The sequence below is a fragment of the Symphodus melops genome (genome assembly GCF_947650265.1).
Source record: "Symphodus melops genome assembly, chromosome: 5".
In the NCBI taxonomy this organism is placed as follows: Eukaryota; Metazoa; Chordata; class Actinopteri; order Labriformes; family Labridae; genus Symphodus; species Symphodus melops.
Genome location: NC_136695.1, coordinates 29,179,441 through 29,205,540, shown reverse-complemented (window position 1 = coordinate 29,205,540; position 26,100 = coordinate 29,179,441). Strand labels below are relative to the sequence as shown.

Here is a 26,100-nt window from a genome sequence, read left to right as displayed (position 1 = left end):
CCCCCAACCCGCAGTACAAACCTGCAGTGCATAAAAAGAGCACTAAAAAATAACAATGAACATGACAAATTTAAATACCAAATACTATTTAATAATAAAAGAACTTCTCTTCTTCTTTTTCATTTCAAACAGCGATGGAAAAGTCTCTCCTGCTTCTCCTCCTGTCAGGTAAGTGTTTGTTTTAAATTCAGTGAACGTTCCCAAAATGTCGGACTTCTCCAGAGAGGTGCAGAACCTTTCAGGGCCGAAGTCAAAATAAGCTGGATGTGAAACTAAATGGAAAGTCACCACAGGGAAGAAGATGCAGAGGAGTCTTATGATGTTGTCGTAAATGTACGAGAATAATCTTGTACACATCATCATGATCACAACGTCATCAAATATCAGGACGCTGAAGAGATACTGCAAGAAACTCTTTTTTCTGCAGACTGACTTGGAGGAAATTGTGTCTTTTGTCTCTTAAGGTTTTCAGGTTTCTCCTTTCAAGCTGGTCTCAAACTCAAAATTTACAAGATTATTCTCGTAAATTTACCAGTTTAATGAGGAAATTTGAGATTGTTTTTGTCTTTAACGTGGCCGTAATCCTCCAGACGGACGAGAGGTGTCACCAGTGTGAACACTGAAACACAGTAAATAGTTTTACTGGAACAGTAAATATATTTACACTCGGCATAATGTTCACTGCCATATTAATAATCCACTGCACGTCTTCTATAGAGAGGAGGGAATGAGGATGAGTCGGGACACAACCAGGAGTTCTGGACTCTTTTAAGTTTTTAGCATAAAATCCAACTTGTCACTAATTTGTTCCAATTTTTTTCTCTCTCAGGTCTGTTTTCTCTCTCCGGTGCAAGTGAGTATTTCCTGCTGGTCAAAATAAATAAGACCTGGGAAAATGCAAGAAGCTACTGCAGAGAGAAATGCATTGACCTGGCCACTATAGAGGAAATGAGATATATGGACGTCATCCTTGAAAACATCATGCCACCGTGGTATGCGTGGATTGGGCTGAGCTCAGGCAGCAGTCTGAACTGGCACTGGTCTTTAGCGGAGGAAGATTCCTACATGGAGGGGGAAATGGACGCTCTGAACTGGGGGAATGAAGACAGTGAAGACTGTGGCGCTTATAGAGATGAGGTGTTCTACGCAGTTAACTGTGCAGACAAGCTCCCAGCAGTCTGCTGTGATGGTGAGCATTAATGAACAAACTGCACATGAAGGCCCTGTTTACAACACAACGGTCTCATCTGAGAACGGAAACCTTTTTGTCAACAGCGATTTGGATGCCTCCAAATGCAAAGTTGTTAAAACAGGTCCATTAATGAAACTCTTTGAAACAACAAAAAGGCCTCGCTTCATAGTTTAGGATCACTTAGCATGTCGGCACTTTTAGTATCACACCTCATTACCCTGCAGAGGGAACAGGATGTGACTCCGGAGGCTCATCGGCAACCAGCGTGCTGGAAATCCTCTGAGCCTAACTGTCAGTCAAAATCATTCTGTTTTCAGTGAGGTCATTTTGTGTAAACTGGGCCATGTTTAAAGCTGAATAGAAACCCATTTAAACTGTGGTTAATTTGCTTATTTTCTTTTTTAAACGACAGAAAAAGGTACTCTACATCTCACCTCCCAAAACATGAGTTGGAGGTCTGCTCAGTCGCACTGCAGGACTGACTACACAGACCTGGTCAGTGTGAGGGACGAGGCCACGAGACAGACACTCCAGACTCTAGTCGGTGTCCAGCAGGTGTGGACTGGCCTCTTCAGAGACCTTTGGACATGGATTGATGGAAGCAGCTCCTCATTTCGATATTGGAAATCAGACCAACCAGGCGCCACAAACCCTAAAAGCAGAAGATGTGCTAAATTTAAGTCTGGGGAATGGGAATCAAGTTCATGTAGTGAGGAAGCTATGTTCTTCTGCACCTGTGAGAAAGGTAGGGCATTTTCATTCTCTCTGGTTCAGGGTCACAGGGTGGGCTGCAGCAGGGGTCCAATTATATTTTCTGTGAAGCTCAGTGCCACAGAGGTGAGGGTTTAATGTGAACATGTCGTGTAGCGTTACTAAAGTAGTATGATTGTTACACAAGTATACATTTAAAAAAAACTATTTTCTATCATTAAAAAGAAACGCCAAAACTGACAGACCTCATCTGAGAACATAAGCCATTATATCATAGTGGAACTCATTATTCCACTTGTGACCCTCGTAGCCCCCTTACTCCCGTTTACACCAAGCACGCCAGTTTGGTCCATTACCTTTTGGTGCAGTAAACCCTGATCTACCAACAACGGGTCTAAGCTAAGAGCTGCGTCAGCTGTATGTAACAGCATGACATCATAGCATCCCATCAAAGTGCAGCCCGCCAATTAATTTCTACAAAGAAGAGGAACCCGACACAGATAAAACATCAGTGATCCCCAGGAAGGTTCTTCTGCATCTCTGAGGCGGTCCATGATAGATAGATAGATACTTTATTGATCCCGAGGAAAAATGGGACAGATTATTCACCAAAAAAACCCCAAACAACCTTGAAACTACTCGAATCCAACAGATATTTATACACGACACCATCCAAACCTTTAGCCACAGTTACGCTCCACAAGGCAACTGAACAGCACCATCCATGAACTGAACTTATTCCAGCGCTTTTAAAGGCTGTATGTCTATCTGATTCATGTGAGAGGGGCTGCTTTAGGCTTTAAGCTCTGACATGCTAATCTCACTTTGTAGAACTCTCCTCTGACTTGTTCACGAAAAGGTCTTGGTCTGAGGAAATGTCACGTCGTTATACATGTTAGTCTTGTGAATTGACAGAAAGAAAATCACATTAATCGTGTGTTAAAAGATAAATAGATAGATAGATAGATAGATACTTTATTGATCCCGAGGGAAATTCAGGAATGTTAGATAAAATGTAGATGATTAGCCATAACTTGTTCAGTTATAACAACCTGAACGTGCATGTGTGTGTCTCTAGATGTGACACCAGAGCCAAGTCTCACTGAGAAGAAGGTTTTGAAAGTGAGGATCAGCTTCAAGGACTCGGGCCTGGATCTCAACGATCCTGCAGTGAAAGAAGAAATCCTGAAACAGGTGAGTCGAAAACAACTTACCTGTTCTGTCGCATGCTGAACTCATGAAAATAAAAATAAACTGTATGTTGTTTCACACACAGTCATCTTTGTCCTGCATGAGGCATTGTGAGGAAACTCCCTTTGTACCATAATGGGTATTAAAGGTGTCCCAAACCTTTTCAGAGTAGCAGAACGTCCCCTGTCAGACTTTTCGGGAGGCATTTGCAAATTCTACTTGTTTACGTTTTTTCTAACCACATTTTCGTTCTGCTTTTCAGATGAAGGAGAAGATGAGTTTGAACACAGTTGACCACATGCAATGGACAGCAAACCCTGATGGAAGAGTTGTTGTCAAGGAGCCAAAGAAGAACGGAGAAGAGATTCAAAGTGTGAACTGTGAACCCTGACTTACGTCTGACTGAGTCGCAGGTTCACTGTCACAAACCTACCGAGAACCAACGACCACGAAGGTGAAAAGCGTTAACTATTCTTCTGTGTGCAACTTTAAATTTACTGTTTGGTTACTTTACCATTCAAAATAGTGTTTTAGCAACACTAAAGTTGTTTAACCTGCTTCAAACTGTTTAAACACTCAGTGGTAGTTTTTTTGTTAGGATGTATCTCACTTTGACTTTTGTGTGTGTCAAAGTGTGTTTGGGTGTTGGATGTAAAACACCTCATTTGCATAATGTTTAACTTGCTGCAGGAGTGAGAGACCAGTTAGTGTGTGAGTGGCTTCCTTACTTAGTGCCTATGAGCAACTGTCTTAAGTCTGATAAAAATAAACTCTGAGTTAAAAGCAATGTTATGTTTAGTTAACGTTTATGACGTTAAAGTATACACAACAGGTTGAATTATAGGCTTCTTTTGTGTGCAAGAATCAGTACTCTGTAGATCCAGGTTGTACCGGCTGGAACTGGATTAAGCCATCAGGAGAGGTGGTCGCAGACTTCATCTTTCCAAAAGGTGGAGCCACAGTATCCAGAAGATGATGTTGGGGTGACCTGTAATTGTTTCTGAAAAAGGCTGGTTCATTGACTTCTTTGCTTCGTTTGACTCAATAAACTTTTTAAAATGTAAACTTCTGCAGAGTCTTCTGTGAGTGTTTATTGAGACCACAGTACCGGGGTACAAGACTGACAAAGTGTCGATGAAGAAATCCAGTTTCACCTTCTTTGCGGATGACAGCACACAAACAATTCATAAAGCTGGTTTATAGAGGGCCTCACACGGGGCACCAATTATAACAATGGTCCACCTTCCTGGAATCAAGGAATAATAACCAAATAACACAAAATCAGTCTTCAATATTATTAATTAAATACCAATATTATTAATATTCGGACCAGCCCAGATTTAAAATGGGATCAGGGGTCTCTCGTTAAGGAAGTCCAGCAACTAATTATATAGGGAGGTGTTGAGGCCTGGTGGGTGAATGCTGAGCTCAATTCTACAAACAAATTTCCCACATAGATAGATAGATAGATAGATAGATAGATAGATAGATAGATAGATAGATAGATAGATAGATAGATAGATAGATAGATAGATAGATAGATAGATAGATAGATAGATAGATAGATAGATAGATACTTTATTGATCCCGAGGGAAATTCAAACATAAGTGTTTTTGGTCTGTAATTGGTTGAGCACCGAATGGGGAGCAGAACAGATTGTATCCTCAGTGGACCAGTTGGGTCAGTATGCAAACTGGAATGGGTCTAAGGTTGTGGGTAGGTTGTGGGAAATGAAGCTTCGTAGTTTGTGATGGTCTGGATGCCCTGACTCTGTGTGTCTCTGCCTTCTTTAAAGTGGTTGGTGTACCTTAGATAGCTTAAGTTCAGGGGTGAAGGTTGTGCATCTGTACTTAAGTCACTGGTGGTCTGGAGGCGTTGGTGGCGTGGTGGGTAGTGCGTGTCCCCCAGGTTTCGAATCAAGCCTTTGGCTCCTTTCCCGTTGTTGATCCCCACTCTCTCCCTGATTTCCATCTCTGTCCACTTTCTTATCACTCCAATAAAAGCCCAAAAATAAACCTTGAAAAAACAACAGGAACCCGTATAAACAAACACTCACTGTTTATAACCTTCATTGGGGATCAAAACTGAAATCCCTCTCACCCAAACAAGCGCAGCAGTCCATTACTCTGGTGTCTTATGGATTTTAGCTAACGATAATCATCTCTTGCTGCTTGATTGAAAGAAACATTCATTTATCTTCTACACGATCAGAAAGAAGCTCCTTATAATTTGCCTAATCGGATACCGGAAAGATGATCATGGTTTAAGCAAACATCCATGATGAAGGACTTCCTGTGAGTCTGTCTGTGCTCCGATGTCCAGACAAATCAGTTGATGAGATACACAAATGTGCATCTTCTTATTATGAGAAGTTTGAATACATGTAAATAAAAAAAATATATATATATATAAAAGACACAGAGAGGGAGCACAGGACAGACAAGCGCCTGTGAGTGCACTTCCACTTCCTTAAACAGCGATGGAAAAGATTCACCTGCTTCTGCTCCTGTCAGGTCAGTGTGCATTCATTTACTGTACTGAAGTTAAAAGTTTGATAAACCTTTCGACACCAGGCGTGAGACCTTGTCAGGGATGTTTTTGTGTTTATCCACTTAGCTTTAGAATTGTTTTTCGATGATGTTTTTACTCATAGCTCGGGCGCAGCGCTAAAGCACCAGGGTGTGCATGGACTATGTGGAAGTTGGAGGTTAGACATTCTCAGGCCTGTCGCCCAGATACAAGAGCCTAAATAAACATTTTGAAGGGAAACAAACAAAGGACCTGCAAAAGTCTCATATCATCATGTGCAGCACTTGGACTACTTTGGACATCTTTAGCGCCCTCTGCAGGAGCAGTCGGCTGACGTCACTCAGGCTTGGTCTATTTACAGTCTATAATCGGACAAGATTAGAGGTTTCCGGTTTTAAGCGTCCGGACTCTTTTTATTGATGATGATGATGATGGTTTTGTTTCATGTTGACAATCATGACATTTCGGGTGATTTTGATGCTGATTTGAAGTCCTGTTGATTTTGTGCTCTGCCTCTGCTCACTTCCCGCCATCACCTGCAGTTTCAATTAGAATTAAAGCTGTTCGTTTGCACTTCCTGACATTGTTTGCTTTGCTCTCCAGTAGATCTATGCGTGTGATATGTGTCGCCTTGGATAAAAGCATCTGCATCTAAATGACTTGTAGAGTTTCTGAAAGTTGCATGTAATGTGACCTTTCCTTTTTCTCCCTCAGGTCTGTTTTCTCTCTCCGGTGCAATCCGGGTTCTACACTTGTTCGAATTAAAAAAGACCTGGGAAGATGCAAGAAGCTACTGCAGAGAGAACTGCATTGACCTGGCCACCATCGAGGACATGGAAGAGATGCAGACTCTCCTGAAAGAGTACCAGACCTTTTCATTTGTGTGGATTGGGCTGAGCTCAGGCAGCAGTCTGAACTGGCACTGGTCTTTCGCGCAGAAAGATTCCTACAAGGAGCGGGAAATGGACGACCTGATTTGGTGGAATGAAACCCAAGACGGGAGCTGTGGTGCTTTTGAAAATGGGAAATTCTCCACACCTGATTGTGCAGTCAAGCTCCATGCAGTCTGCTTTGACGGTAAGTGTTCATGAAATTACTGCACAACTAAGCAGAAAAACATTAACCTTTTAATTAACAGCTTTTCAAGGTCAGTGAAAACAGCACTGCTCTTTGCATCGGGCAAACTGGCAATATGCAGTTCCTCTACTAACTAAGAGTTTCTGTACACTTTCATGAAGCTTCAAATTAACAGCCAAGTGCAAATTAACAAAAAACGGCGAATGGTTGGAGATTCAGACTCACATGACCTCCAGTTTTTCTCTGTGTATTTTCGGGTTACAAGGACACAACAAGTCTACCTCATCATCCGTTAACAGTGCAAGATCAAATTCCCTCCCGTAGCACTTATTTTTGTTAGATTGCCACCATACTTGCTTTAATAAAAATATATTGATTAAAAAAAAAAACCTAACTTAAACATGTGATTGATTTGCTTTCTCTCATGTAGAAAAAGGTCCTCAACAGTTCGTTCTTACCAACCGAATGATGTCATGGACGTCTGCTCTGGAGCTCTGCAGGACTCAACACACCGACTTGGCCAGTGTGAGGAACGCTGAAGAGAGACAGACACTTCAGGAAGTAGTCGGTGCCCAGCGCGTGTGGACCGGCCTCTTCAGAGACCCCTGGACGTGGTCTGACGGGAGTGACTCCTCGTTTCGATATTGGATAGCCGACACACCGATATACGGAGAACTTCAAAAAAGAAGATGCACTGTTTTGAATTTTGAGAGATGGGACACACGTAAATGTAGTTTCGAACTCAAATTCTTCTGCACCTGTGAGAAAAGTAAGCGTCCCAATTCTCAACTTTGGAGGATGAGCTCAGTGTAAACACACGACTTGTTCAGTCCTAACATAATCGTGCATGTGTCTCTCTTTTTTATATCAGCTTTCAAGAAGATTTTGAAAGTGAGGATCAGCTCAAAGGACTCGGGCCTGGATCTCAACGATCCTGCAGTGAAAGAAGATATCCTGAAACAGGTGAGTCAAATCACATTATATACGCAGAGTTGATGAGAATAAAACATCATAATGGGCGCAGAAAAATGTCACACTCCTCGAAGGGTGTAAGATGTGTATTAAATGGTTGTGTTTTTTACATTTCACATTTCTGTTCTGCTTTTCAGATGAAGGAGAAGATGAATTTGACCGACGTTGGCCTTGTACAATGGAGAGCAAACCGTGATGGAAGAGTTTTTGTCAAGGAACCAGAGAAGAATCAGAGAAGCGATTCAGAGTGTGAACCGTGAAAGTTGCTGATACAAAAACGCCGTAAATTCAAACGCTGAAACACGCTGCAGATGAAACATGCACACATGAGGGTCGCTCTGTGGGAGGGGCCTTTGATTTAAGCTAGGAGGTGTGAAAGTAGTTCAACCTGCTTCAAGCTGTTAAAACGTTTAGATGTCATTTTTTGTTAAGATGTTTGCGACTATTACATCAGACATTTTCTCTTATTTGCATGATGTTTGACTTGCTTCAGGAATGAGACACTACGGCACCATTCATCGGCTTACACGTCCTTTTGTTACAGAAACAACATTCTGATCAGAGACGTCCTTTGTGCCAACGAGTCTGCTGTAGATATGCTCTGTGTTATAAGCTACGTTACGATTAGTTAAAGGTAGAATATGCCACTTTTTAAACCAGTAGATGTCGCCCTTGAGCACTAGCATGAAACCACCAACACTGAAACCTCCGCCCTCCTCCAGATACACATCTCCAACCCCCCACCACTTCTTAGCTTTGATTTATTCGATAAATGAACAGTTGCTCAGGGTTCGTATTTTCATATTTACAGTCTGGGGTCTTTCCTAACGTGCAAAAAAAATCACCTATTCTCCTAACTTAAGAAAAAGCTGTAAACAAAAGTACAGTTATGCTCCCTTTAAGTCACTGCTGTGTGCATAAATATTTACAGTGACATTTACACTTGTTTCAAGAACTCTATCAGATCTAACATCTGGAGACCGGCTGGGTTTGTTGGCGAAGAGCAGGCTGCAGCTGCTGAGTTTAAAAACGTGGTTGGACAATCCAGTTGCGGCAAATCTCCTTTTTCCTCCCTCCAGACTCTGCATCAGCACCTGATCGGAAACCCTGAGAAATGAAGCGTCTCACTCTTTGCATGAGTCACATTAAGGACTTTGCAAACAGGACACGCTAATGGTTATTTCAAAACAAGTTAAATGATGCTCATACTGTATATGTTCTGACACAACAGATAAAAGATTAGGCAAAAATTATCTTCTGATTGACGGAGACTGAGAAAATTTAACTCTGAGACAGACGAGAGTCTAAAGATCGAGGTCAGTCTGATCTGAACTCTCTGTATGTTATAATAATTGAAGAGTTTAAGAGGAGTGGTGGGATGATGTTGTTTGCTTCTGATTGAGACATAAACAGAGAATGACATCTACAGTTGAGAAGCTGAAGTTTTAGGTCACAGAAAAGAAAAGTTGCTTCTTGGTTTTTTTTTAGAGATTGGGATGTCGACGTTTAAGGGAATCAGACTGGATTTACATCACAGTCATGTAAAGATAAACGTACTTGAATCATGAATTAAACATGGTCAACTTCATGTCTTTTTTCTTTCTCTCAAACAGCTATGTTTAAAATGCTTCTCTCCGTACTTCTGTCAGGTCGTTTCAGGTGTTGTTTTCTGTGTTTAAGTTAAGTTAAGTTAAGTTAAGTTAAGCACGTCACCGATGACTAATCAACGTGTAACACAAGAAAACTTTCAGTGACCGATCAGCCAACAATGCACCAGAGGACGCCACAGAAGGTCATTCCTGCCTGTGGCCATCAGACTTTCTTTTATTATTTTATTATCTCATTCTATTTTAAATCATTACTATACTGTTTACTTCTGTTATGTGTTAAAAAGCAACAGTAAAAAAACAAAACAAAACAAAATTTCTCTCCACAATTAATAAAGCTTTTCTGTTTCTTTCTCCTTTTCCACTGATTTATGAGTCCATCCACTTTAATATCTTTACAGTAAAGGCATAACAAGCTGAAAAAAAATGTTGAAGTGTTTGTTTCCTGCTTATAACATTTAATAACATTAATTAATTCATAATTTACATTATTTAAGTTGTGTTTTAAAATAACGAGTCATTTCACAAAAGAAACTTTCAAATCTCGATTTTAATTTAAAACGTAAAGACTGAACTTTCTAGACGCTTTAGACGCGGGACTGTTTATTCAAGCGGAAGTACACGGGGTGGTCTTTTATATTGATTACGTTTATTTTAAGGTTGTTTTTTGTTATCAGATATGTGATGATGGATGAATAATGTTTTCAAAGCTACACACGTCATCCCTCAGACAAAAAAACACAATAAACTATATAATATAAAATAAAACAGTTGGGTTTTCTTTTTGTCCCCCCCCTCCGCCCAGCGCGCAGTGGTACAGTCCACATGACAGCTCGATGTTAGCTATCCTTCATGCCGCTTGAGCAGCAGCAGCAGCAGCAGCAGCACCGACACAGTTGACAGAAATTCCGGATTCATTCTCAAATTCACGCATTTTTTTTAAAGCGTCATTATCACGTCATTCCAAGCTCTCTTTGTCCAACATGTCGGCTCCGAAGAAGGGAGACTTGTCTACCAGCGAAAAGGAATTGTTTGAGGTTATTACTGCAGGTAAGCCTCTCCGGTGCTAATGCTAATCCCTGCTGAAATGACACAAGGGTTAGCATCAGTTAGCAGCAAAAGCATGCATCACTCAATATAAAGTTATTAATATAATACAAAAATATAAAAACACCTTTTCTAACACTTTGTCATTGCCTGCACTGTAAACTCAGGGCACCATGTGTTCTGTCACATTTATATGACAGCAGATGGTAAATCAGGGAGATTATGTTCTTTAGTAATAATAATTAATAAATTAATACTTTTATATTTTGTGCTCTTAGGAAATGTTCCAGAGGCTTCGAGGCTGCTGGGCTGTAAGGATGTGAGAGTGAACTGTCTGGATGAGGTAAAAACAGCTATGAGCATGTTTACATTTAATAAAGGGAGAAAAAATACAATATATCAAATAACATGAGGTATAAAGACATGATGTAGACTTTGAGTTGTGTAAAGATCAGATTAAACTCAAACTGTGTAACATTAATGATGATGATTAAACATCAGAGACATGATGTTAAACAGACGGAATAAACAACCTGCTGTGTTTTTACATCTGTAATAAAACTGAACATCGGTTTACAGTAGAGACGAGTCACGATATGAGTCACGACATGCGGTTTACGATACGATGAGGGGACGTCCGATACGATTCTGATATCGCAGCTTTGATTATACGTTATAAAAATGTGTCTGACTGATTTTGTCGTGTTGAATGTTTAAAAAAAAAAAAGCGAGTGACCTTCGGCAAAATGAGAAAGCCTGACCCATTTATTAATAACCAATAGAGTTACAACATTTTAACACTCAACATGATATCGACAGAATTCTGCAAGTGAATAAAATCAATAAATAAGAGTCTGTAAAATAACCTGAAGAAATCAGAAAACTATTCAAGTTCAGTTATTTTTTTTACTGCAGCCGAATAAAATCTGATCTCAGTGAAAAGAGAGATAAATGATGACTGACATTATTACACCTTTACATTAGCAAACAAAAGCTGAAGTGACCTTTTATGATAATAATGCAGGGAGTCCGTGGCGGCTGGATGTGATACGATGTGGCGTTGGCGTGTTGTGGTCAGACTGCAGGTCGTACGGTCCGTTTGACTTTTTATTTTTATTTTTATTTTTGCACCAAGTTTGACGAGTTCGAGGACGAAATGTGCCGAGACTCTTAAACGAATGTCTTCCTTTGTTTGCTGTCACATGTGCTGGACAGGTGGCGGCGTCCCCGTGGAGGGCTTCAGACCGGGACTCTGACGTCTTTTGTTTTCGTCTGTCACAATCAGCTGTTTGAACTTCATGTTAGAAAGCCGTGTGATCTTATGTAACAGCGAGTATCTCCTTCTCCTCCTCAGTACGGGATGACGCCGCTCATGCACGCCGCTTACAAAGGAAAAGCCGACATGTGCAAGCTGCTGCTGCAACACGGAGCGGACGTCAACTGCAATCAGCACGAGCACGGATACACGGCGCTGATGTTCGCCGGCCTGTCAGGTGTGCAGCTGAAAGTCCCGTGTTCATCATCACGCCGCAGTGTGACCACTAACTCCTTTTTTTTTTTTTTGTGCCTGTAGGGAAGACCGACATCACGTGGATGATGTTGGACGCCGGGGCGGAAACAGACGTGGTCAACTCTGTCGGACGGACGGCGGCACAGATGGCCGCCTTTGTTGGTACGTCTGGATGTGGCATCCAGGGTGCTTCATATGAGAGAGAGAGAGAGAGAGAGAGAGAGAGAGAGAGAGAGAGAGAGAGAGAGCGTCTTTGTCAGTCGAGAACGTTAAAACAACAAACTGTCAGTTATATCACGATATGGACGCCACAAACTTTATAAAGATAAATCCCCTCAGAGGTCATTTCAGTGCATACACACAACATTTAAATTAGGCTCCTCCTCCTGGGCTCATCGCCACGGCGGCGAGCTCGGCTCAGCAGCCACCAGGTGCGTCGTGTTTCCACACACGACCTGCGAGCTACCTGAGAGGATTACATTTGTTGTATAAAAAAAAAAGCCGATGATTCAGCAGACTCGCCCCGCGCTAACCGCCGCTGTGTGGCACGCAGGAAGTCTGCGTCCCAGCGATTTCTCACAACACGAAAGTTTTTCTTCACGTCACGAAGTTCTTCTCCTCCGTCCTCAGGGCAGCACGACTGCGTCACCGTGATCAACAACTTCTTCTCCCGAGCCCGACTCGACTACTACACCCGGCCTCAGGGTTTGGAGAAGGAGCCCAAGCTGCCGCACAAACTGGCCGGCCCGCTCCACAAGGTCATCATGAGCACCAACCTGAACCCGGTCAAGGTAGGACACGGCGTGACGGGCGGATCTCCGTCTTAAAGGGACACGTGGTCACACAGCTAATCAGTGGACGCCGACAGGACGGCGTGATGAGGTTTTTAGTTTCGTGCTCAAAATGAAGCCACCTTGATGTGCCGGTTTCAGATGGTGATGCTGGTGAAGGAGAACCCGCTGCTGGCGGAGCCCGACGCTCTGGAGAAGTGCCGCCGCGTGATGGAGCTCATCTGTGAGAAGTGCATCAAGCAGCAGGACATGAACGAGGTGCTCGCCATGAAGATGCACTACATCAGCTGCGTGCTGGGGAAGTGTGCGTCCTTCCTCAAAGACCGCGAGGACAAGCTGGACGGCCTCGTCAAGAGGTAAAGCACGAGTCGCCGATGAAGATCGGCTGGACTCGGACGTGTGACTCATCTAAACTCGTCCTCTTTGTCTGCAGTTTGCTGAAAGGTCGGGAGAGCGACGGCTTCCCCGTGTACCAGGAGAAGTTCATCAGAGAGTGCATCCGCAAGTTCCCGTACTGCGACGCCACGCTGCTGCAGCAGCTGGTGCGGAGCGTCGCTCCCGTGGAGATCGTGAGTTTTTCTTTACGTCGAGTTCAGGCTGGAGACGGTGGGTTTGTGTTTTTGTCTCATCTTTCGCTCGTTGCAGGGAAACGACCCCACGGCTCTGTCGGTGCTCACTCAGGCCATCACGGGTCAGGTGGGCTTCATGGACGCCGACTTCTGTACGTCCTGTGGAGAGAAGGGCGCCGAGAAGAGGTGCTCCATCTGTAAGATGGTGAGTTTCATTTTCCTCACTGCAAATTGGTTTCATGGGACTTTTTCTTTTCTTTTTTTTTTTTTTGTGGAGATTTCAGATTCTACTTCCAGATTGTCGACTTGTCATCATTTAAAAAAGATCAATAAAAAGCTCCGTGATTGTGTTTCCTGGCTCCAGGTGATCTACTGTGGCCAAGCGTGTCAGAAGATGCACTGGTTCACCCACAAGAAGGTTTGCAAGATGCTGCAGGAGCAGAGAGAGACGCAGGAGGCCGAGGCAGCCAAGCTGAGGATGCTGCAGAGCCAAGGTGCGTCATAAGAAACACTCGTGCACGGCGTTCACACTCACACAACAGCTGAACGCAGAAAGTCAGAATGAGCGGCGCCGTAGTTAGCTGCCACTCTAGTCAGCACGTGTGGTCACTTCCTGTCAGCACCCGTGAGTGCGATCAGACTCACAGCTGTTCGTCTGGACTTCCTGACGTCGTCTCTTGTCTCGGTCCTCGTTTGGGTTGTTCGCTCTGATTTTCATGGCCGTGGTTAAAAGCGCTAACCGTGTCGTCTTTGTGTTTCAGAGGAGAGTAACGCGGCGCAGGAGGTCTCGGACTCCATGGTTCAGCTCTCAGTCGACTCCAACAGCGAGGTCGCTCCCTCGGACTCTGCAGCCCCAAATCCTTCTCCGATCACAGCTGCTGACCACTGAGGATCATCAGAACCGCCCGCTCCCGGAAAAACACCCCCCCCCCCCCAAAAAAAACTGTCAGTGAGACGGAAAGCCAGACGAGGACCGCCACAGGTCCAGCAGAGACAAAGAGCTCATATTTATTATGGACCTGAGACCGTCACACGGGCGGGTCGTCTTTGTCTCCTCTTTTTTTATGTCACATTTTATCACGTGTCGTCGTCGTCGTGTGTGAATGTAAAAGTAGGCTGATGTGTCGGAGCGTGAAGAGCTGACGGTTGACGCCGATGATGGGACGCGATTCTGCCTTAACAAACTGTAGCAACCTCTACGGGAAGGGGGGCGGGGCGGGAGCCAATCAGAGGCTTTGTTTGTCTGCATTGTAAACTGTATTTGTTCAGTCTGGAGACACGGCGGGGGTTTGAGAGTGGATCGTGAGGCTGCACAGTATCGACCAAAAATGTATATTTTTAAAAATCTAAACAACAGAAACAACAAGTTTATTTTTAGCGTGTTGTGAAATCTGATGTTCATGCTCAGGATCCTCCAAACCTGTTATTGGAAATCATGTTTGTTTTTTTTTTCTCTCTGAGCGTCACGCCGCTGATGAAGAGAACGACCTGGTTTTGAGAAACGTGTGCGTTCACTTTTATTTTGTATTTATGGTGCGGCCTCAGGTGGACACAGAGAGAGAGAGAGAGAGATCGATAGATGATAGATGATAGATACTTTATTGATCCCGAGAGAAATCAAGAGAGTCGAGTCGAAGACGTCCAGCGAGGCTTCGATTCTCCAACATGTCAAACAACTTTAAATAAAGACTAAATCTATCCAAGTGCCCATCATCACATTGTCTTATTTTCCTTAGTTTCTCAGCTTCCTGTCCAACAGGAAGTAGACCACGTCCACTTCCTGTCCAACAGGAAGTAGACCACGTCCACGGGTAAAAGACAACACAAGGTTCACCCTGCTTTTAGAAGCAGCTTTATTGTCTCTGCTCGGTCGGCGTGCGTCATATTCACCGGTCCACTCCTAAACTCACCTGCTGCGCTCTCATTGGCTGGAGGAAACACGCCCAGAAACGTCCCGAGTCGGCCAGAACCAATCAGAACAGTGAAGTGGAGTCAGAGGACAGTCACACGTGTACGGAGGCCCAGAAGGAAAGTCCAGGAGTCTTAGCATCAGCAGCACTTTATCGCTAAGCTGCGTGAGTGGGCGGCGTCACACGGAGAAGAGGAGCATGCTGGGAAGCTCAACTCGGTCCAACATGAAGCTGTTCGACTTCAGCAAACAGATTTATTTTTCTTTTTATGGTTTTTGACGGTTTGCAGGATTATATGGCCCGCCTGCAGAAGGCCACGGACTGGAGGACGCGGTGACGCTGCGGCGTGTGCACCTCCAGCGACGCCCTCCTCTCGGCTGAGGTCACCGCTGACGACACAACACAGAAACATGTCGCACAGAGTGAAGAAGCCGGACAGCCGGAGTTTGTGCAGCGTGGCGGTTTGACGGTGTGTTAAATTCACGCTCTCACCTTTCCCGTCTAAAAGGTGCACGGAGGGCAGGCGGTGGATCACGTGCAGACGATACCCGGGTTCATGAGCCATCGGGTTTAAGAAGAACGCTGCAAAGAGAAGGTCGTCTTTAAAGGAATCCAACAGAAACCTTCGTTGGTACAGAAGCCCCCAGCGGACAAACATCCAAACCTGAATCCACATTCAGGTTTCTTCTCCGCCTCAGAGAGGTCATGACATATATTTTAATCTGGGGACGATGACGAGTTTTAGTCATTTTCTAGAGATCTTGATGAATTAAGAAAACGACCCAAACGTGCACTGATTTAAAAAGCCAATAAACGGATGTGCAGTTTGTCCGCTCAGGGCTTCTGTACTTTGTCGTTTGTTAGTTTCTGGTTGCAGGTTTAAGTCCGTCCCCCCCTCGTCGTCGCTCACTTGCAGTCTGGAGCTGCTGCATCCTCCTGAGCTCGCACGTCGTGTCCTCCAGACCTCTCACCTGGTTGTTGTGGAGAAAAAGAAGTCGCAGGCAGATCAGGTGACTCAGAGCTCCTGAGAGAGAGAGAGAGAGATCAAACGTTTTATAAAGCTGCCTTTTTTTTTTTTTATCTCGTGCATGCCATGAACTCAAAACCAGACTGCTCCTTATTGATCCGGAGGAGCACATTCATATTCAAAAGATCAAAACATATGCACCCTCGTGTTGTCTTGATCCCGCTCTTTGAAGGTCTCGTCTCGGAATCAAAAGCACTTTTACCTGGTCTTGTCTCGGTCTCGGAGTGGGCGGACTCCGGATATTAAATCACGAGCGGGAAAGGGCACCAATGACACAGGAAGTTCACCTGATATGGACTTGATGTTGTTGTCGTGGAGATAAAGTTCAGTCAAGCAGCAGTTAACGGAGCGACAGCTGAGCTCCCTGATCTGACAGAAACAGACGAGAGCCGAAAGATGAAAAAGCACAACGCTGCTGACGTTGATGAAATGTGAAAGGAAGCTTTACCTCGTTGTTGTTCAGCCGCAGCTCGCGCAGGAAGGGAAAACGTGACAAGTCGGGGACGCTGTTGAGTTTTCTGTTTGGAGAAATAGTGAATATTTGTCTGTGAATATTTGACTTCCTGTTTCCCTGGAGCTGCAGTGTCTTACTTCTTGGAAAGGCTGAGTCTGCAAACATCCACGTCTCTTCTTCTTCCACGCCGCTGCACAGCGTCCTGAATGTCCTGGTGTTGGGAAGACAAGAGGACAAAGTTGTTGAGTGTGAAAAGTTGTTTCTGTATTCTCAGGTGGTTTCAAAGTGTCTTACCTTCTCCGTGTCCATCGTCTCAGACTTTGAGCTCAGTCGGGCCGGTCGCCGGGAAACCGCCGCTTTAAATCAAAACATTCAAACAAGTGTTTCTGTTTGAAGTCATTTTGTCTGCTGAGCGTTCATTGGCTGTGACAGACTTGGATTTCTTCTCAGTTAAATCTATCAGGGTTGAGTTGAATCATGCCTGTGAGGATGAGAGCAGCCAGCAGGGGGCAGTGTTTGACATATTTTAAAAGGTGTAGTTCTCAGCTTTGTGCACATTATGGCTCCTGGTTGTCTGCAAACATCTCTGTTGTCCTCTCACAGTGGACTTCACTGACACACACGCATCCATAAATATGAGGGCGTCTTTTTTTCTGTCGAGAGGACAGGACTGTGGACGGAGTCAGAGACAGGGATAAGAGAGAGAGAGAGAGAGGGATGAGACGCAGTCGCTCAGTATCAGAGTGAGTCAGCTCTCAACAGGAAGTTCTCAGGTCGCAGGTTCGATCCCCCGGCTCCTTCAGCCACATGTCCGAAGTGTCCTTGGGCACGCGGTGGCGATTCTAGAGTCTGTTGAGGCCCGAGGCAGAAATCGAATCCAGCCAGCGTTCAGCAAGGCAACGAGAGGTCAGATGGGAATCTGCAAAATGTGCACATTATCAGTCACTGCTTTTGGGGCCCCCTACTCGTCTGGGGCCTCTGTGAATATGCATGAATGGGTAAGTTATTACTCGTTCACTTTAGCAGCCTCTGTCTCGGTGCTTTGCATTGTGGGAGAATGGAGTGATGCATATCGTAGATTTAACTGACGGAGCGGTGATCTGTCTCAGGAAGTGCACGAGGTTAAACTCTCCTTCCATCCGTCGTTCATCTTCTGGGATCTTTTCCAAACTCTGCCGCCTCTGTGACCTCTCTTCCTCTGCTTTGTTTCAGGTGTTGTGAATTCCTTTTGTCTCGCCCTCGCCACACCTCCCATTACGGCATGTGGGCGCTTCCTGACCGCGCACACACTCCCTCCACGCTGCTTGTCAATACGCCGTTAACCCGACCCACCTTTCCCCTTCCCATGAGGGTTTGTGAGTGGCTGACATCCTGCTGAGTTTCACCGCCACGCCGTGAGAGCACAATGCGGCGGGCCGATCATTTTCACTCCCATGAGGAGCTCACATGGGGGCGTTGAAGTGTGAAGCGTCCTCTGAATAGAGACAGACATGTCGTCCTTCAGTTTCTCTCAGTGGCAGAAATGATGCTTTGTGTGTGTGTGTGTGTGTGTGTGTGTGTGTGTGTGTGTGTGTGTGTGTGTGTGTGTGTGTGTGTGTGTGTGTGTGTGTGTGTGTGTGTGTGTGTGTGTGTGTGTGTGTGTGTGTGTGTGTGTGTGTGTGTGTGTGTGTGTGTGTGTGTGTGTGTGTGTGTGTGTGTGTGTGTGTGTGGGGGGAGAAGAGAGAGGAAACAACAGATTTGAGTTTTAAAGTTGTGAAAAACTTGCAGAGAGTAACTCACTTATATCGGGGAGGGACTTGACTAAAACATGTTAACTAATTAACTCAGGGCTTCTTATTAATTAATCAAAATTCATCTCATTTTAAGTGCTTCACAATATTTGCCCTAAAAAGCAACACTTTAAAATCTAAATGGATTTTGATGAATAAATGCAATACATGCAATTTTACTTGCTTCTCAGTTTCATAAAGCTGTTGGATTTTGTTTGAAATAGTTTCTCTGCACAGCAGCTGGAAAGTTGGATCACACGTCGCTATCTGTAGCACATTTTCTAAACTCTTATCTTCTATCACTGATAGTGATCGACAGTCCAGAGTGATCAGTTTAGAGAGTGAATTTATATGTTTATGAGAAGTTGAATTACTAATTTTGGTCCTGAAGGTCATTTGGTCGAGTTTAGGCTGCAAACGCTTCTTGTTTGTACTTGTGGCGAAGCTAGCGATAAGCTAACGATAAGCTAACTGTGATTAAATGCGTTTAAAAAATGTACGCATTATTTTCTTGTAATTAATTAATAGTAATCAATGCATTAAAGTCCGACCCCTACTTATATATTATGCACTCATTAAAGGTTAGAATAGTTTCTTTGTGTTTACTTCTATCAGTGATCTTTATTATTGAAACCACAGAGACAGAAGCTCCACGTTTCCTTCCTGCTTCTTCGACTGATCGATCCTGTTCTTCTTCTTCTTGTTTTCCTTTTTCCGGCCTCGTTTCCTGAAATAATTTTTTCCTTATTTTTAAGCTGAAATTAACCAAAATTTGAGGAAACACATTTTTAACTTCCTGCTGAACTAAACATCTTCTCTGCACAACAAGTCAATCCTTGCAAAAATATTTACATCTTCTACTTTTTCCCTAAACTTGCTCTGCGGTTTAGATGTTTAGATGTTAATAATATATCCTCTTTATGCAGCACTTTCATGCTTTGTACTGACACTCTGTTAAACGGCATTATCCATATGAAATATTTAAATTCAAAACTTCTCAGGAGAAGAGAGAGAGAGAGAGAGATCCTTTTGTGATAATAAAAGCAAACAGGTGAGTGATCTGTGTATCACCTGACATTCACACGAGCAACAATTAGCGTCTCTGCATGGCGCCTCAGTAAGACGAGCTGAAGAAGAAGGAGGAACCATATCTCCTCTTGTTTAGTGCAGAGGGACGCACAAAGACTCCAGTTAGTCTGGGCTCTCCGATCACCCGACGTGTGAGTGACAGGGACGGAGAGTGGGGACAAAACACACACACACACACACACACACACACAATATCAGCTTTCATGGTCGAATGAAATGTGTGGCTGAGAGCGGCGTGCTGCAGCGTGGATCTGGTGTTTGAAAGGATCAGCTGTGAGCGTGATGCTTCTTCATGGTCAATGAACTTGAGCTTGTTTATTTCTTTTCTCGTCTTTTGACCACTCAAAGCTCTTTTGCACCGCAGGTCACACCTCCACTGATTCGTTTAAATGAAACACACAAGGAAGTTAGCACGGGTTCATATTTACAGCCTGGATACTAATTGTGAAATGAAGTCATGCAGTGTAAAGAGAGCACTTTAAAACCAAAGATTCTCCAGAACATTGACCAGGAAACAGCATCGTATCAACACCAAAACAAACACGGTTTATATTGCAAACCATGTTCATTGAAATGATTTCACATTTTAAAACAGTTTCAGTTTCCTTCCCTGAGTCATTCAGACACTCTCATCTTTAAACAGGAGAGGTCGATCATGTTATTCCACATGATGGAAAAGCGGCTCCTGCTTCCGTCCGATGATTTGAACGACTCAAACTGTTGAACTAAACTTCACACTCGGCATCACAACAGTAATCAGCTCCGTAAACAACAAGATTCCTGGAAACGTTATCCCGACAAAGTCAAGCCGACTCAAAGTAAAGCCTCCCAAACGTCTGTGTTCGTTCGCCAAATCTGGATCAACGTAGAATCAGATTTACTTTTTGTGTTTGTTTTCGACTAAGAGGGTTCAAATTCCTCAACCAAACGTTTTTCTGGAACCACAAAACTTTGAAGTAGTTTGATCGTTTAGGACTTTCAGCCTGAAGTTAGAAAAACACTTTTTCTGTCTCATTATTAACTCACTTTGATCCGAGGAAGTTAAAGTCACAGATCTGATCTGGACCACAGACAGAAACTCAGCGTCACACATCTGAGGCGGCTGTGGCTCAGTTGGTAGAGTCGGTCACCTTAAGGTTGTTGGTTCGATCCCCAGCCGCTTGAGCGTCACACTAAACCCAGAGTTGTTAAATCAGAGTGTGTTACTTCTGATGGTCACTTTGCGGAGCATCAGTGTGTGAATGTGTAGGTGTGACCTCACACATTCACACATTCGTCACCTGAAGTCCACTCTCGGATCGGGACACGACAGAATCGGTCTGATTCAGTCGCTGACGTTGCGTGCTGTTTGGAGTGTGTTTGATTGGCTCCACCTCCCGGCCTGTTCCCTGGATCACTGTTACCTCGAGACGGCGTTTCCAACCTGGCAACCATCACCATCAACGGGCACAGAGTGAAGACACTGAGACTGTACGTCCATGTGAGACGTCCATTATGAGACCTGTTTGAATGTTTTGATATGTTAACTCACTGCTCATATTATTATTATTTGGGATGAATACGTCATTTGAGTTAAGAGATACTGCTGAGTCAAAGCTTGTCATCATTTTCAAGTATTGACTCTGGAGTTCTGAGTCCATGTGAAAAACTTCTGTCATTAACCTAAAGTCCAACACCGTGCACGAGACCATGTTAATTACTCATCATCATCATCATCATCATCATCATTAGTCCCGTGCAGCATCCAACACAAACTTCAAACTCTGCGAAATCAAAGCAGTGGGCGTGGTTATCTTACCAGCGCCAATTTTGTGGCGACCAATCCGAGCCTCGCTGTAGAAATGCACCTGAGAAGCTGCCAGCGCGAGAGGCGGGTCTGCTGTATAAAAGCAGGGGTCCCTCATGTTAGGGACCCAGCATCAGCCTGCTCCCAGTCGGATCTAGACCAGCGCCACACCAGACCCAGATCTCCAGCAGCATGCACGTGAGCGCGCTCGAGCCGTGCCACTCCCTGGTGCTGCTCTTCATCCTCCTGAGGAGCTGCCACGCGCTGAACAACGACGCCACGGAGCTGCTCTTCTCTCACGTGAGCGCGCCGGTACCGGAGGTCCAGAGCAACGCGACCCTGAACCGCGCGAGGAACGGAGGCAGAGGCGCGAGCGGCGGGGCGCACGAGAGAGGAGGTGAGTGAGGACTCTCAGACCAGCGCACACATTTAATCTCACTGTATCCTAATCTGGCTGCATCTACATGTTTACACTTTACATCCTCCAGTCGGCCAATCACAGAGTTCAAATCCAGATTATTCTCATCATGCATTTTTGCATTAAATAATTCGTGTTCTTGTGGTGCAAACATGCAGATCACAGTCCAGGCTACAAATCTCTGTTAACCCTTTACACTGTGCATGAGTTACAGCCTGAAGGGTTTTTAAAACTCAAAGTGTTTCATGCAACTTGTTCCTGTATTATATTAAGTTAAGACAACTCAACAGTGCCTTCATTATTCATCTCTTCCTTCTGATCCAGAAATCAGCAAAAGGTCAGAATCTGGGTTTTTTTTATTGCCAAACATTTAAAGTAGAAATAAAAAGAAAATCTCAGAAGCAATTACCAATACATGACATAGAATAAAAAAAAAAGTCAAATATGGAGAATAATAAAAAAGTTTGCATGAACCTGACATGAAGGAGTTAAAATCAAACTGTGACGTCTTCAAACAGAGTAAAAGTGACAGTAATGACAGATTCTGCACTTTCCCCTCAAATTCACCTTTTTAACCCTGAACAGACTCCTGCGTCGGCTGTTTGCTTCATCGTAGCTCAGTTTGCACGAGGAGAGAATCATGTTTGCCTCCCAGTTTCCATTTGTGCTCATCGTCTGGTGTATCTGCGTTCTCCTCTCTTCTCACTGAAGGTCTAATGATCAAACCTGAGCCTGATCAGGGTCTTAATCCCGTCATCATGTCTGATCAGTCGTCAGAGCACTTTAAGATGAGGATGCTGCGTTTATAGAAGAGCAGGTCGAGATGGTCGGTTGGCTGTCCTGGCGTGCGTTCTGTCCTGGCAGCGAAAAACAAAAAAAAGAAAACTTTGTCAACTACAAAAGTTTCCAACATCTGGTTGGTGATGCTTCCTGTTGCGCTCGCTCTCATTGGCTATTAAAGGTGTTTCGATTGGAGGCAGCGTGATCTGATTTCACCGTGTTGACGTCTCACATCTGAGGATTATTTGGTTCAATAATCTGCTGCAGAAAGTCTTGATTTAGGACACGCCTCTGCAGATTGTTGGGGGGGGCGGCTTAAGGTCTCACACAGGGGCCCTCCTGCTGTAGTGTAGACCGGTCCCCCCCCCCACAGTGAAGCGAGTCCAGCACACCTGGCTGGCTCTGCAGCGTTCTTCTGTAAACAGGAAGCCCCTGATTGTGGCTTTAAGCAGACCGTGAAGGACGAGTGAGAGTAAGAGACACTCCTGTTCATTCATCAATCCCTGTCACAGAGAAGGAGCGGGCATTGTGTGTGAGGTGTATGGATCTGTATGAATGGACCTGAGCTTGGGTTACCCGGGGGAGGGGGGGGTGGGGGGGGGGGGCAGTGTGTCGCCCGCAGCAGAATAACACACAGTGCTCGCCAACTCTTTTTCAAATACTTTAATCTCTCAAACCTTTGGAGCAGAAGTGTGGACTCACCAGACGTTCACTAATAAACGTTTTAACCCTTTAATGTGTGTGTGTGTGTGTGTGTGTCAAACAAGACTGATTCTGCCCTCTGGGAAGAAGACAGTGGGCTGCACGGTTAGCAGCGGGGACGGTTCCTGGTTTGAATCCCAATCAGACAGCTGGACTTTGCACGTTGTGGTTTGCGTGGAAGTTTTCTAAAAGAGAGGTTGTTGATTAAAAGGCGCTGAGGTGTCATTATTTTCTATCACCGCGGCTACAAGGAGGATGCTGTGGTGGCTTAACTACGGTGCACCAAAAGGGACAAAATAACACGTTTAAGAAATGTAAAGAAATAATGAATTAATTTCTAATCGCAGTTAAAACATCGACGCTTCCAAGCATCGTCATATTACTTCCTTGCAGAAAACAAAATGCAGAAATCAATGTTCAGAGGTGATTTAGAATTGACTGCATTAGTTACTTTGTCCAGCAGAGGGCGCTCTCATAACCTTCTGTTTTATTATACCCCTAAGCACGGCTGCTGCACTTGAAGAGCATCACGGATCACCAATGTTATGCTACTAGATTATTTGCAAGAACGAAGCCATCTTTGTAGTTTGGAAACGTCACCTGGGGGGGGCGACATTGCTGCCAAATCGATGACATGTATTGTCGATTGTTAATCATTATCATGCATCTCTATCGCACTCGACTGAGGATTTGTTTTTCCCAAATTCACTCCCTTTGCTTTTTTCTTCCTTTGTTTCTCCACAGAGCGAAGCCAGATTGGCTGCAGAGAGCTGAGGTCGACTAAGTACATCTCTGACGGCCACTGCACCAGCATCAACCCCATCAAGGAGCTGGTGTGCACCGGCGAGTGTCTTCCAGCTCAGATGCTTCAGAACTGGATTGGCGGCGCCTACAGCAGGAAGTCGTGGGGTCGCCGGAGCGGCAGCCAAGACTGGCGATGCGTCAACGACAAGACCCGCACGCAACGCATCCAGCTGCAGTGCCAGGACGGCAGCACGAGAACGTACAAAATCACAGCCGTCACCTCCTGCAAATGCAAGAGGTACTCGAGGCAGCACAACGAGTCTGGGAACAAGTTCGAGGAGCCGTCGCTGACGCCGCCGCAGCTCCTGCACAAACACAAATCAAAGAGCAAGAGGAGGCCGGGGAAGAACCGGCTGAGCGAGAACTGGCACGAGACTGAACCCTGAAGGAAGACGCAGATAAAGACTCGGGAGTTTGTCTGCATGATGTTGAGACACGACGTCCAGAACTTGTGGATTATCTCTGAATGGACTGACAGCGAGATCGAAAACTGCCATGTGGCATGCCGGTTTAGGTACGCCGGCATGCCCGTGTTGTCCGAGGCATGCCGCTTTTATTTTCCTAAATCATGATGATGGAAGATCAGCAGTGCTGGTGTGAGTGATGAGTGGTACATGGCGCCGACCCCCCCCCATGCCGCCACGTTCCACTCGACAAAGCGCACCTGTTGCTTTAAATCTGGCACGCCACCAACAACACAGGCATGCCAGGCGTGCTCAGGAAGTGTCGTTCCACATGGCGGTTTTTTTTTTTCGATCTCGACGCTGCTGTCTGAATGTGACCGGGACTAGATTAAGGTGAAGCTGGTTCCCGGCAGGGTGTCCCGAGGACGTTCCCGTGTCGTTGATGATAATGTGAATAGAACTGAGGCGGATAATCTGCAGAGCTGACGAGAGGAGACCAAACCTGCCCATGATGTAGCCAAGAGCATGCATTTGTATTCTTTTTATACACAGATGGAGCGATTACAACTTTTTAACCACACACACCAGTAAACACCAAAAACATCCACACACACACACACATAAAAAACCCTGTAAATACTTGTACATATATCAAATTCTTACCTGCCTTTTTGAAGTATGGCCATGTGTATAAAGATGTACTATGTAAGATTCATGATGTATGATGTAATATATTTTCTGTGCAACATTTAAAAAGAAAAGTTTGTGTCAGCTTCGAGTGAAATCTGGAAAATCTTCGTCACCAATCAGCCTTTTGTAATAACTTTATATAAAATAAATATAACGTTTGACCACGTGTGTTGTCCTTCATGGAGAGCTTACGATGTATCTGAGCTAACGAGTGGATGTTTGCTTCATCGACGGTACAGGAGGAGGGACGCTGAATCAGGCAAATATGGAAGTTCTGTTATGTAATGTGTTAATTAAACCTGGACGGTAACTGGGAATAATTTTCAAAATAATGACAACCTGTAATGGTAATTAATCAAATCTCTACTGGAGGCCAACAAAGTGAGTTTGTTTCTGGTGCTTTCATCAATCCTCTCTGCACCCCAGAAAATGTCTTCAAAGATTTCATGCTGAAATGAACCTGTGAACCTGCCGCTGAAGTCGTGTTTTTTTTTTTTTCTCGTGCCCGGGTGAAGAGTTCTGCTCCCTCCAGCGCACTCGCTGTGAATTTTCCTGAATATTTCCTGCTACTTTCCGACATCAGCTCACTGAGACTTCAACATGGGGAAATTTGACAGGAAAAAGTCCTGCTAAAGTCAGAGTGAGATTTTAACTTGCAACCCGCCCTCGACATTTCAGGAAGTTCTCAGGAGTTTTGTGTAAGTGGAGACACCCCATGCAAATCTCTTTAAGCACAATTACCTCCTGATTTGAACAAGCCCCATGCAGCCCTACAAGGTTGTAATCGTCCTTACAACAGCTGGGGAATCTGTCCTATCAAAATAAAACATTTAAATAATATTGATGCAGATGGTCTCATTTGTTTTTGTGAGTAATAAAAAAACAAAAACAGAGACATTTTAAAACTGTTCCACGTTTTAAAATGTTTTAAAACATTTTAAAATTATTTTAATAAAAAATGTTGTATTAAAATATGTGACAAATTCCCAATTTTTTTTTAAATTTAATGTAATTTTAATAAAATGTTTTAAAAACACCAACACCAAACCTACAATTCCTTATAGAGTTCA

The 26,100-nt window shown here is 44.3% G+C and overlaps 5 protein-coding genes and 1 long non-coding RNA gene across 6 annotated transcripts; 5 read left to right on the top strand and 1 right to left on the bottom strand.

Moving 5' to 3' along the window:
* The first annotated feature begins 1,115 nt into the window (after positions 1-1,115).
* Positions 1,116-3,529, top strand: LOC306824624 (lymphocyte antigen 75-like). The gene is made up of 4 exons (XM_079344814.1): positions 1,116-1,189; positions 1,611-1,937; positions 2,982-3,097; positions 3,357-3,529. Exons 2-4 carry the CDS (start codon positions 1,637-1,639, stop codon positions 3,483-3,485), a joined length of 546 nt encoding a protein of 181 aa, XP_079200940.1. The 5' UTR covers positions 1,116-1,189; positions 1,611-1,636; the 3' UTR covers positions 3,486-3,529.
* Positions 3,530-5,531: 2,002 nt separating this feature from the next.
* Positions 5,532-7,933, top strand: LOC306824038 (macrophage mannose receptor 1-like; the record flags this gene model as incomplete). The annotated part of the gene is made up of 5 exons (XM_079343997.1): positions 5,532-5,608; positions 6,339-6,701; positions 7,132-7,470; positions 7,573-7,664; positions 7,811-7,933. Exons 1-5 carry the CDS (start codon positions 5,575-5,577, stop codon positions 7,931-7,933), a joined length of 951 nt encoding a protein of 316 aa, XP_079200123.1. The 5' UTR covers positions 5,532-5,574.
* Positions 7,934-10,090: 2,157 nt separating this feature from the next.
* ankmy2a (ankyrin repeat and MYND domain containing 2a) lies at positions 10,091-14,900 on the top strand. Its single transcript, XM_079345124.1, has 10 exons — positions 10,091-10,330; positions 10,606-10,670; positions 11,682-11,820; positions 11,901-11,999; positions 12,468-12,628; positions 12,770-12,984; positions 13,062-13,197; positions 13,274-13,402; positions 13,562-13,691; positions 13,959-14,900. The coding sequence occupies exons 1-10, from the start codon at positions 10,264-10,266 to the stop codon at positions 14,084-14,086; spliced, it is 1,269 nt and encodes a 422-aa protein (XP_079201250.1). The 5' UTR covers positions 10,091-10,263; the 3' UTR covers positions 14,087-14,900.
* A 444-nt stretch (positions 14,901-15,344) lies between these two features.
* Positions 15,345-16,963, bottom strand: lrrc72 (leucine rich repeat containing 72). The gene is made up of 7 exons (XM_079345125.1): positions 16,883-16,963; positions 16,726-16,799; positions 16,583-16,652; positions 16,422-16,503; positions 16,018-16,131; positions 15,600-15,689; positions 15,345-15,496 (listed from the first exon to the last, which is right to left on the bottom strand). Exons 1-7 carry the CDS (start codon positions 16,895-16,897, stop codon positions 15,399-15,401), a joined length of 543 nt encoding a protein of 180 aa, XP_079201251.1. The 5' UTR covers positions 16,898-16,963; the 3' UTR covers positions 15,345-15,398.
* Positions 16,964-17,494: 531 nt separating this feature from the next.
* LOC306823989 lies at positions 17,495-18,116 on the top strand. Its single transcript, XR_013779079.1, has 2 exons — positions 17,495-17,586; positions 17,801-18,116. It is a non-coding gene; the product is annotated as an uncharacterized lncRNA (long non-coding RNA).
* A 3,143-nt stretch (positions 18,117-21,259) lies between these two features.
* Positions 21,260-25,179, top strand: sostdc1a (sclerostin domain containing 1a). The gene is made up of 2 exons (XM_079344459.1): positions 21,260-21,629; positions 23,877-25,179. The coding sequence occupies exons 1-2, from the start codon at positions 21,425-21,427 to the stop codon at positions 24,320-24,322; spliced, it is 651 nt and encodes a 216-aa protein (XP_079200585.1). The 5' UTR covers positions 21,260-21,424; the 3' UTR covers positions 24,323-25,179.
* Positions 25,180-26,100: the final 921 nt, after the last annotated feature.

What these genes read in the sequence shown, in the direction of transcription:
- LOC306824624 (XM_079344814.1), top strand. Translation starts at nt 1,637, where the DNA reads ATGAGTTGGAGGTCTGCTCAGTCGCACTGCAGGACTGACTACACAGAC. An exon ending in CTTCTGCACCTGTGAGAAAG is followed by an intron (nt 1,938 to 2,981) that starts GTAGGGCATTTT and finishes GTGTGTCTCTAG; the next exon opens with ATGTGACACCAGAGCCAAGT. An exon ending in AAGAAGAAATCCTGAAACAG is followed by an intron (nt 3,098 to 3,356) that starts GTGAGTCGAAAA and finishes TCTGCTTTTCAG; the next exon opens with ATGAAGGAGAAGATGAGTTT.
- ankmy2a (XM_079345124.1), top strand. Translation starts at nt 10,264, where the DNA reads ATGTCGGCTCCGAAGAAGGGAGACTTGTCTACCAGCGAAAAGGAATTG. An exon ending in GATGTTCGCCGGCCTGTCAG is followed by an intron (nt 11,821 to 11,900) that starts GTGTGCAGCTGA and finishes TTGTGCCTGTAG; the next exon opens with GGAAGACCGACATCACGTGG. An exon ending in GGTGCTCCATCTGTAAGATG is followed by an intron (nt 13,403 to 13,561) that starts GTGAGTTTCATT and finishes TCCTGGCTCCAG; the next exon opens with GTGATCTACTGTGGCCAAGC.
- lrrc72 (XM_079345125.1), bottom strand. An exon ending in TGCGGCTGAACAACAACGAG is followed by an intron (nt 16,504 to 16,582) that starts GTAAAGCTTCCT and finishes TGTTTCTGTCAG; the next exon opens with ATCAGGGAGCTCAGCTGTCG. An exon ending in GCACCTTTTAGACGGGAAAG is followed by an intron (nt 15,497 to 15,599) that starts GTGAGAGCGTGA and finishes TTGTGTCGTCAG; the next exon opens with CGGTGACCTCAGCCGAGAGG.
- sostdc1a (XM_079344459.1), top strand. Translation starts at nt 21,425, where the DNA reads ATGCACGTGAGCGCGCTCGAGCCGTGCCACTCCCTGGTGCTGCTCTTC. An exon ending in CGGGGCGCACGAGAGAGGAG is followed by an intron (nt 21,630 to 23,876) that starts GTGAGTGAGGAC and finishes GTTTCTCCACAG; the next exon opens with AGCGAAGCCAGATTGGCTGC.